At 47.3% G+C, this 11112-nt stretch overlaps 1 protein-coding gene across 1 annotated transcript in view; it reads right to left on the bottom strand.

Moving 5' to 3' along the window:
• Positions 1–568: 568 nt before the first annotated feature.
• EPS8L3 (EPS8 like 3) overlaps positions 569–11112 on the bottom strand; it is a 29727-nt gene continuing 19183 nt past the window's right edge. Inside the window, exons 12-18 of the mRNA XM_056844800.1 lie at positions 9183–9291; positions 8519–8553; positions 6348–6441; positions 3637–3768; positions 2029–2105; positions 730–862; positions 569–586 (exon numbers count right to left, since the gene is read on the bottom strand). Of these exons, the coding sequence (XP_056700778.1) occupies positions 569–586; positions 730–862; positions 2029–2105; positions 3637–3768; positions 6348–6441; positions 8519–8553; positions 9183–9291 (598 nt within the window). The remainder of the gene's footprint in view (positions 587–729; positions 863–2028; positions 2106–3636; positions 3769–6347; positions 6442–8518; positions 8554–9182; positions 9292–11112) is intronic.

Here is an 11112-nt window from a genome sequence, read left to right as displayed (position 1 = left end):
CTTTTTACATGCTGACTGTGTGGATGAGCCCTTGTTTCAGAGGACCAGGATATAACAGCAGCAGAATCTTATCACAAGAAACTGGTGGATTCAACCTGCCATGCTCTTTACAGGGAAATGCAGCATTTCTTGTGGTTATCTGTACCAGCTAGGGGTGTAATCACATTTGCAAGCAACTAACCATTGCAGTTAACTTCAGCGTAACATTTCATTACAGAAACTATGTTTATAAACCATATCTCTCCAACACCCCCCCCCCATTATCTAAAGAACAACTGTTCTCAATAAAGGGGTCCTTGGTGTTTCATTGTGTGTAAACAGTACTGTCCAAATGGAAGGGGGAAAAGGGAGATGGTAGACAGTATACCATCCTATCTCATAGAGCTGAGCACTCAAGAGTTGGAAGGGGCCATCTAGTCCGACTCCCTGTTCAGTCTCCATGAGTGAGCCCTTAGTGCTTGTATTAACACTGCCCAGGTTAAGGTTAAGAAGGCAGTAAGTCTCGCCTGCAGTCTCCACAGACTTAGACCAGCATAATTCTCATGTGTGTTTGATTCTTTGCTGCCTCCTACATTCCTTCATACAACTGAGAAATGGAATGTGAGAGTCAGTGAGTGGCCTATGGGGGAGTACACTGATGGCGCAGAACCTTGGAATGATCATTCAAATATCTTAATAGTTAAAATGATAAGAGGAATTGAGTGCAAGGCATAGATGTGCTGGCCTTACCTCCAGCATTAATTTAACTGCTGAAAGCTTGAAAAAAACTCTCCTCCCTTCTTCTGGGCAGACTGTGGTTAAATCTTTTTGGCTCATTGTTAGAAGCTGGTTTCCATTCAGGACACCAAGGGATTTAACTGTCCTGTTGAAGAAGAAAGAGTTAATAAGGCTGTGTGTTCAAATTCAAGAAATGGTACAAATTGGCACACGGGCCAAGAAAAGTCTCTTTTGCAGCACTGGTCAGTGTGAGGTATCTTCTATCACCTTGCCTGGTTCATGGACACACAATTGTCAAAGCTCTATTGTTTGTAAGGAAGAGATGTGGGTGTGCTTGCGTGATAACATTTGTATTCCATTTTTTCTCAAGGTAACTTATATGGGGTTTATTGATCATAGTAACATTGTGTGAGGTTAAGCTGAGAAGCAGCAGCTTGTCTAATGGCTGTGAGTGCTGCTTGAACTTGGTTGTCTCACTTCTGAACTCAACCCCGTCACATGAGCCACAGAATCACATCAGCTGTGCATGTTGCTACTGCGAGGCAAGCACAAAATCTTATATTCCACATAGAACTTGGCATTTTGATAACCCCCTCTTTACTTCATTAAGTAACACTTTTTTAGCCCACATTGCTCTGGAGATTAACATGATGGTATGTAAGCACCATTTGGAAGGCTGGCAGTTGGGTAGGACTTCACTGCTATATGTGGCACCTGTGGGAATGATTTTCTAGTTCTACAGACCATCTGTCTCTCTACCCTCCATTTCCTCTGCTTGTATCAAAAAATTGGCATATTCTTAAGATACTTTGATTTGGGGTGCAAAATAAACTATGCAAATCGACCAAAAGGTACACTCTCTCTTATTTAAGGGCCTGGGGGAGAAATTTAGAATCTGGGATTTTATTCTCTGCTTGGGGTAAACAGTAAGAACAACTCTCCTCCTCTTGGTTGTTAGAGGAAGAGCCTGCCCCAAATCCTAAATGCCCCCTAAAGTTCTGAATGTTCAGCCAAATGAGCAGATTGCCCCTCGCCCCTCTAGCTGGACTGAGGCATGTAAGATTGAAGCTTGTGTAAAAGTCTATACTTCTTGTGGGCTTCTACTGGAAGGGTCTCAAGCCAGCAATAGCCTACAGAAAACCGTCTTAGTGGGCCATGCCATTGCTTCTTCCCATCCTAAATACAGATGTGAAAAATCAGTTCTTTGCCGAGAATGTACAAAATTGTTAATTGGACAATAGTGAATCTGTAAGAGTGCTGGTTCATGACTGGGGTGAGATTTCTTGAGTTTCCTGTTAATGTGACACTTACATGTTGGAGAAACCTCTTAATCTGAGCCAAGCTGTGACCTCTGCTGGAGTAGAAGTTGGCTGGAGATCAGGAATGCCCTTCAGGGCCTGAAGGCAGAGAAACCGGAAGGAACATTTCATAGTAAAGGAGAAAACCAACCCCATCACCTTCTTCATTAGATAGCTACCACCTTAATTCCTGAGCAATTCATTGGTGATGAATTTTGGTACTTGGGCCTTTACCTTGTAGTTATCAGCTATGGGGAGGGGAGACAAGGTCAAGAAGTTTTACTCAAAATCAGGGCATAGAGAAATGTCAGCCAACTAGCGAGGAGCACACTGGATCCAGATTTGGGGGCTGCTCTTTCAGCTTTTCTGATTGCTCCAGTCAGGGCTGTGAGTTGTTCAAAAACAAAGAATTCAGGGAATCTTTTCGCGTTCTTTTCACCACTTTCCTTGCCAGATTTCTTAGACTAGTAGTTTGTGTCTGGCAAGGTCTTAGAAGCTGGGATGGGATGACCTACATAAGGCGTTTCATAACAGCATGAGAGCTTGGAAGAGCCTATCGGGCAGCTGCTGCTTCCCACACTGTGTGTTCAAAGATGCGTGACAAATGAGGAGGGAAACGCCATTAGCTTCTCCAGCTCCTGGGGAGGGTTATGTGAACCAGGAGGAGGGGGTGGGGGTGACATCAGTGAGGCAGTGGCAAGGCAGGCTACCACCCCTCCCCGCAATCTGCCAGTCAAGACCACAGCTTCACCCTTATCACCCCAGCTCTACTGCATGCAGTGACATCTGTGAAGGAGAAGAGGAAATGGTACCTTACCTTTCCACAGGACACATAGGTCTTTTATGCATGGCTGTTTCACTCGCCGTCACTCCTCTGACAACTTCGGGTCTTTGTATTGATTATGCATGCCATTTCCGACAGTCAGAAGTCACCTCACTCTCTCCCTGCCTTTCCCCACATTCAGCCCGTGTTTTCAGAAATCCGTTTTATCTCGAATTTGAAAACGCGGGCCAAACAAGGGGAAAGGCAGAGGGAGAGCGAGGCGACTTCTGATGGTCGGAAACAGCATGCATGATCAGCACAAAGAGTTGAAGTCATCGGAGGGGTGACGGCGAGTGAAACAGCCATGCATAAAAGACCTTAAGCTGCATTCCTAAGAATCTTTTCCTAGGCGTAAGTTCCATTGAATAACATGGGGTGTTTTCTTGGTAGACCTGCTTAGGATTTCCCCCAAACTCTACATCTGGTTGTGCCTTACAGATCCTGTCTTGAAATGTGGGCAGCTGTTTCCTGGATACGCACTAATGTTGTGCAGTCTATTAGGGCTTCAGTTAGGGTTGCCAAACTCCAGATACTAGCTGGAGATCTCCTGCTATTACAACTGATCTCCAGCCGATTGAGATCAGTTCACCTGGAGAAAATGGGTGCTTTAGCAATTGGACTCTATGGTACTGAAGTCCCTCCCCTTCCCAAACCCTGCCCTCCTCAGGCTCCGCCCCCAAAAACCTCCCACCGGTGGCAAAGAGGGACCTGGCAACCCTAACTTCAGAAGAGAAGCAGCATTCTACAAGCACTTCTATGGTGGTGCCCCTACAGTGCTGCCTATACCCAGAAAAGAACTGTACCTACCTGCCCCATGCTGTTCCCCTTGGGTGCCTTCTGATCCACGGGCTCCAGGATGTTGTTAGGGATGTAGCCTTTCTCTCCTGCAGTATTTCTAGCAAGCCACCATTTTTTTTGTTGGTCCAAAACCTAAACAAAGGGGGGGATACATGATTTGTGACTCCTGGCTAATGCCAAAGCTCTGAGCCCTATTGAAAAGAGTAATATCCCAATAATCTGACCCAGAACTTCAATGAAGATGTCCCTTGAGTTCTTCCAACTATTTCTTTTTTTATTTAGAGCATTTTTTTTAACAGTTTGGGTATAGGAATCAATGAAGTTGGTGTACTTGCCTTTTTCAGTTTTGAAGATACATGACAAACATTGAACATTGGGGGTGGGGGAGCCTCTGACCATTACGAGCAAATTCAGCAATGGAACAAAGTTCCTTGGAAGAGTGTGTGCTTATGGAGACTTCTAGAAAATGTTGCCTAGACCCCCTTTTTTCATGATGATTTGGACCCACAAAAAGTTGGTGAATACCTTCCAGCTCAAAGTTCGTGAAGATGATTCGCTCCAAAGAAATACATTCATTTGTAGGAATGATTTTGTAACAATCATACACAGACTCCTTAATTCTCAGCTGTCCTTGCAAAAAAGCTAGGGCTTTAGATTTGTAAGGAACTGGGCAACATTTTGGGACAAGCCAGGCCTATACAAAAGGGATGGGCTCCACTTGAGCCAGAATGGAACCAGACTGCTGGCGCGTAATATAAAAAAGGTGGCAGAGCAGCTTTTAAACTGAACCTGCGGGGAAAGCCGACAAGAGCTGAGAAGCATCCGGTTTGGGCAAACTCAATGCATATTACAGAGCTTGAAAAGGTGCAGAAAAGAGCAACCAAAATGATTAGGGGACTAGAGCAACTGTCCTATGGGGAGCGGTTAGGACGCTTAGGGCTGTTTAGCTTGGAAAGAAGGCGGCTGAGGGGAGACATGATAGAGGTCTATAAAATTATGCATGGTTTGGAGAGAGTGGACAGGGAGATGTTTTTCTCCCTCTCCCATAATACTAGAACACGGGGTCATCTGCTAAAGCTGGAGGGTGAGAGATTCAAAACAGATAAAAGGAAGTATTTTTTCACACAACGCATAGTTAAATTATGGAACTCCCTGCCCCAGGATGTGGTGATGGCTGCCAGGTTGGAGGGCTTTAAGAGGGGAGTGGACATATTCGTGGAGGAGAGGGGTATTCATGGCAGTTAGTTAGAATGGATACTGGTCATGCTGCATACCTATTCTCTCTAGTATCAGAGGAGCATGCCTATTGTTTTGGGTGCGGTGGAACACAGGCAGGATGGTGCTGCTGCAGTCGTCTTGTTTGTGGCTTCCTAGAGGCACCTGGTTGGCCACTGTGTGAACAGACTGCTGGACTTGATGGGCCTTGGTCTGATCCAGCAGGGCCTTTCTTATGTTCTTATGTTCTTCTAGAGCAAGAATTATTAAGCAGTGCCCCTCTTCCTGTTTTACTCGTTTAGTCATCATTTTCATGCACCTGTCTTTTCTTCAGTGCTGTCTTTTAACTTCCGGTGTCAAAATGTTTTAAGTTGTCACCCACTCCCTGTCCTGCTTTAGTCAGGATTAAATTGGCATTGTTGAAGGCTTTCACGGTCAGAGTTCATTGGTTCTTGTAGGTTCTTGTAGCTGCTGGCAAAACGTCAGGAAAGAAAATACCAAGACCACGGTTACACAGCCAGGATAACCTACAAGAACCAATAAATTGGCATTGCTCAGGTGTGTGTCTGTGTGTCTCTGTCTGTGTGTGAAAAAGAGTCAGTAAGTAAACAAACAGTAGCTACCAAGTGACAGAACATTAGGGCAAGGAGCTGTGTTTCCAAAATGTCTCCTTGTGGTGTGGGAGAAGTGGAAGATCACACCATCTCCTTTGTGTATCTCTCTATAGCAGTGGCCAGCAAAATGTAAACTGATGTATTAATGGAGTGACACTGTTAAGCATGTAATTTGCAGAACAGATTATCTGCAGTGGTTGCATCTACAATTCAGTTTTTAATTGTAATGATAGCCTGGGAGTAAGTGAACTAAAGTGGGCTGGATTGGGACATTTTCAATCAGAAAATTACAAAGTGTTTTCAAAGATAATCATGCTAGGAAAAGTTGAAGGCAGCAGGAAAAGAGGAAGACCAAACAAGAGATGGATTGACTCTATAAAGGAAGCCACGGCCCTCAATTTGCAAGAACTGAGCAAGACTGATAAGGATAGGACGTTTTGGAGGTCACTGATTCATAGGGTCGCCATGAGTCAGAATTGACTTGCTGGCACTTAACACACAGAGAGCCTGAAGAAGTTTATGCCAACTTATGTGGTTCTCCCATCATCATTTAATCTTCACAGCAACCTTGTAAGGCACATTAGGCTGAAAGAGGGTGAGTGACCAAGATCCCCCAGCAAGCTTCATGGTTGAGTAGGTAGTATGAGTAGTAGTAGTATGACATATTTCATATGTACTGCAAGTATCTGAAGAATTGGTTAGCTATATTACGAGGCACATTTCATGCTGTGCAATAAAGAAAGATTGGCTGGTTAGCAGTAGCAATGAACAATAGCTGAGAGTTTACTAAATCTGTACAAAAGAAACAGAGGCTTTGCAATGGGACAGAGCAGCCATCTGACTAGGAGTTATTCTATGAAGGGTAAGGAGCTTCTGTCTTACCTCTAGCACATCTCCCTTCATGATGGTGAGCTCTCGAGGGTTTCTTGCATGGAACTCACATGTGGCTTGCACAAGTTGGGGGGAATAAGATGCCCTGAAACAGATGAAATGAGAGCAGGGGGATGGGGAAAATAGGCCTTTTTAATATCTCTAGCAAATGTACATTAGGGAAGCTGAACAACACAACTTACTATGCTTCCAAGAGTCTCTTGTGACAGATTGAAATTCCCTCCTCTGGATGGCCCAGGCTAGCCTGATCTTGTCAGATTTCGGAAGCTAAGCAAGGTCGGCCATGGTTAGTACTTGGATGAGAGTCCACGTGGAACGTCCAGGGCTGCTATGTAGAAGCAGGCAATGGCAAACCACCTCCGCTCATCTCTTGCCTTGAAAACCCTACAGGGTCACCTTAAGTCAGATACAACTTGTCAGCAATGTCCACAAATGCCTATGTTCAATGGCACCATATGCTTCATTCTGCAGGCTGATCTTAGCTCTCATTTATGTCACTGTAAGCCCAAGTGTGTTGTTGGGGTGCACGTCTGTATAGTAGCAGTCTCCAATAGGGTTGCCTGGAGATCTACTGGAATTATAAGTGATCTCCCCTGGTGGAAATGGCTGCTTTGTAGAATGGCATTATACCGGGCTGAGGTCTTGCCACTACCCAAACCTCTCCAGGATCCACCCCCAGATCTCCAGGAATTCCCCAACCCAGTAGTCTTCAGCCTTGTTAAGGCTGTGGGCTTTTCTGGAATTTTTAGCAAAGGAAGTGGTGCCATCACAATATGTCTGCAATAAGGATGAGCCAATCACAGAATGTTGGGAGGCTCCAAGTAAAGCATCCTTCTACAGAAGCAAATGCTTCTGAATGGTGCTCCCTGTGGGCACAAGTATTTCTGAAGCACCTCCTGGTCCAAGAAGGCAGAGGAAAGCCAGGATTGGCTCTTTGCTTTGAAGAAGAGATGCTATTTGGTTTCCATTTCCAAGGAAAGGGGTGGGTTTATTCCCTACATGGCCCAAGGGAGAGGTTACCAAGTCCTGAAACATAAGGAAATCTGTCTATGGCTAAGCTGGGAGTGTACAGTTGTGAAAGACAGCAATTTGGTATCAAACAGCTGGTAGGGAGTGAAGCTCCCTGCCCCCCCCCCATAATTACATTCAATACCCCTTGGATTTTTTTAATCCCCCATACCCAAGAAGCAAACAGGTTCCAGGAAATAAACTAGTGGTGCTACACTGGTGATGTATAGAGTGTGATAACCTGACTCTGCTGTCACTACTAGGCTGTTGATTCGGTTCAGTCCGAACCGAAAAACAGCTGAATTTCCCGCAATTCAGCAGTTTTTCGGTTTGGATGAACCGAACTAAAAAAGGGGGGGGAAACTGGGGAGCTGAATTTGCCGAGTTCAGGGTGTTCCCGGATAAATTCAGCGAATTCGCCCCCTTTAAACAGATTTGCGCCTTCCAGCTGGAAGGCGAAGATGTATTCCCCCCCCCACGCGCGCCTCCAGGGAGTTTCCCTGGAGGCGCGCGGCGGGCCCTTTAAATAGATCTGTGCCTCCCAGTCGGGAGGCACAAATCTATTTAAAGCCCCCCCAGCCCTGCCGGGACTCCTGTTTGAAGTCCCCCCGTGTGCATCCAGGGAGCTTCCCTGGAGGCGTGTGGTGGGCCCTTTAAATAGATATGTGCCTCCCGGCCGGGAGGCACAGATCTATTTAAAGCCCCCCCCCCAGCCCTGCCGGGACTCCCGGCATAGCTGGGGGGGGGGTCTGGAAACCCTCTGTGCTGTCTGCGCAGACAGCGCAGAGGGTCTTGCCAGCCCCACGGGAGTCCCGGCAGGGCTGGGGGGGGGGTCTGGAAACCCTCTGCGCTGCCTGCACAGACAGCGCAGAGGGGCTTGTTTAAAGGGCACCTCACGCGCCTTCAGGGAATCCCCCTGAAGGCGCGGGGGGGAATTTCCCCCCAAACTCCGGATCCCCCCCGAATTTCCGGGGATCCGAAGCGGGGGAGTTCGGACTTCGGCATGGCCCAAATAAAAACGGGCCGAATTTTGCTGAAGCCGAACTATACCGAATTTTTTTTTCAACAGCCCTAGTCACTACTGCAAACTGTTTCCCAGTAATATCTTCTGTCACTTTAGTAGTAAGCTTAGTAAGTTTAATAAGAGGGCATACCTGTCTGAGAAAGTATTCTGGCTTCTGTTGAGGGCCTGTGGGGGGGAAATGCAATAATTGAATAGGCAAAAGATTGTTGTGAGAGAGAAACTACTGACAAAGTTCATTAAACAGATCAGAAGGTCTGATGGCTCACTTCATTTATATGACTATGCCATGCACATGTTCTTGGATACATAATACTCTGAAACCGTACAACTGCACATTATGACTAGTAGCCATGATTAGCCCTCTCCTCCATTAACATGTCCACTCCCCTCTTAAAGCCTTCCAAGTTGGCAGCCATCACCACAGTTATGTACAGCAGTAGATTTTGCATCTTTGATAGTACCCTTCGTGTTCCAAAGAGCCTGTCATTTTTTCTTTGATAAATTATGGGGATAATAGTTTCTCTCTTTAAGAACAGCAGTGGAGCAAAATTACTATAAACCTGGAATTATTTACTAGACTGGGCCAGATGTAAATTGGTGGTATCTGTTCTTTCCAGAGTAGAACATGCTAGGTGTTGATTGAACTTCAGAAGCTTTTGGCTAAGTAGTTGCCAAGATCAGTACATAGGTTCACCAACACAGAATAATTACTACTGAATGAGCTGCCCATGAGGGTTGCATTGGACAGGCAGCCATGCCTGGTTCTGCTGTCTACCTTTTGGGGAGAAACTCACCTTATTGAGATCAAGAGACGCCTCCTTTTTATGGGGTGTGGGAGGTATCCATCCATCTGAGAAGACAGGGTTGTATGGAGGGATAGATTCTCCATTTGGGTATTCTGACCTGTGAGGAAAGAATTTGTAGTGCAGGTCATTAAAAAATGGATCTAGCTACTAAGGTGGAACCAAGGACAGCTCTAGTCATACGGACTGCAGTACCCATCACCTCGAGAGTTTCTAGATCAAGCGTGGTATAGTGGTTAGAGGGTTGGACTAGGGGTCTGGGAGACCCACATTCAAATCCCCACTGCACCATGGAAGCTTGCTGAGTGACCCTGGACCAGTCACCCACCTTCCAGCCTAATCTACCTTACAGGTTTGCTGTGAGGATAAAATGGAGGGAAGGAGAGCCATGTTAAGCTGCTTTGAGTCTCCACTGGGGGACAAAGGCAGGGAATAAATGAAGTAAAATAACCACATAAATTCCGCTTCAAATTAATTTCATTCAGTCACACGATTTCAAATCACAATTGCCTGAACTGCACAGTTCGGTGTTAAAGAAAGGCCATCTTGATTTTGATAAAGAATAGGTTTTTGTTGTTGTTTTTTTGCCTTCAAATTGCAGCTGACTTAATGGTGACTCCATAGGGTTTTCAAGGCAAAAGACAAGGTTTGCCATTGCCTGTTTCTGCGTAGTGACCCTGGAATTCCTTGGTGGTCTCTTATCCAAATACTAACCAGGGCTGATGTTATGTATGTGTTAGAAGGTAAGCAGGGGAAAATCCTAGGAGCTTGAGTCCTGGAAAAAGGCTCCTAACCTGCTCACCCCATTGGCCGAAACCGGGCCGCGCTATTGGCCCTAAGCCAGTGTGCACCATTGGGCACAGGAAGGTTGTTCCCCCCTTTCACGGATCAGGAGGAGAGCGGCCACAGGCGGCCAGGGGGGCATATAAGCAGGACCATTCCCAATGTATCCCCAGTTCTGTTCTACCCTACAATAAACGTTGGTTGCATTGAACTCCGTCTCCGACTTCTTGAATCCTGCCCACGCAGACTTAACAGTGGCGATGAAGGACTGGAAAGCGGCCGGCTGACCTACTGAAATCACTCTCGTTCCGCCATTCCACAGTGGCCGGTAGGCAGCCCAGTCCGCCCTCGCTGAATCACACGCCGGCTGGCCCGCAGCTCTTGCCTCGCCGGGTTCCCTTTCGCACTCAAGGCCTGGATCGACACCGAACTCGACCGCCTCATCGCTCAGGGTGTCCTGAAGCCTGTCCCCAACACCCGCTGGGAGACTCCGATTGTCACGCCGCTGAAGGCGAACGGGGAGGTCTGGATCTGCATGGACTATAAGTGCACTATCAATAGAGCACTGCAGAGCCACGCCTACCCTGTGCCGGTTGTGAGCCACCTCCTGGCCTCCCTCGCCGGGGGCCGGGTCTTCACAAAGCTGGACCTTGCGCAAGTGTACCAGCAGTTGCCAGTGGACGCCGAGCTGCGGAGGCTCAGACCATCGTGACCCACCGTGGGGCCTTCCGGGTCATGCACCTCCAGTTTGGGGTCAGCACAGCCCCAGGCATCTTCCAGAACTTCATGGAAGACCTGCTGAAGGGGCTGCCTGGCGTTGTCCCATACTTTGATGACGTCCTCATCGCTGCTGACTCTGCCGGACAGCGGCTGGACTGCATCCGCGGGGTTCTCGGCCAGTTCTGGGACGTCGGCCTCACGGTGAAGCAGTAGAAATGCCAGCTGGGGCTGCCCTGGGTTGAATTCTTGGGGTACTTGGTCGATGCCGACGGCATTCATCCCACGCCGGCCAAGGTCAAGGCGATCCATGGCGCCCCTCCCACCCAACAGCAAGCAGGAGCTCCAGGCGTTTCTCGGGCTCCTGAACTTTTACCATGCCTTCCTCCCGAACAAGGCATTGGTAGCCGAGCCCCTTCAC

The sequence above is a fragment of the Euleptes europaea genome, chromosome 2 (genome assembly GCF_029931775.1).
Source record: "Euleptes europaea isolate rEulEur1 chromosome 2, rEulEur1.hap1, whole genome shotgun sequence".
NCBI lineage: Eukaryota > Metazoa > Chordata > Lepidosauria > Squamata > Sphaerodactylidae > Euleptes > Euleptes europaea.
Note: the sequence above shows the minus strand (reverse complement) of the source record. Positions and strands in the feature narration are given on the sequence as shown.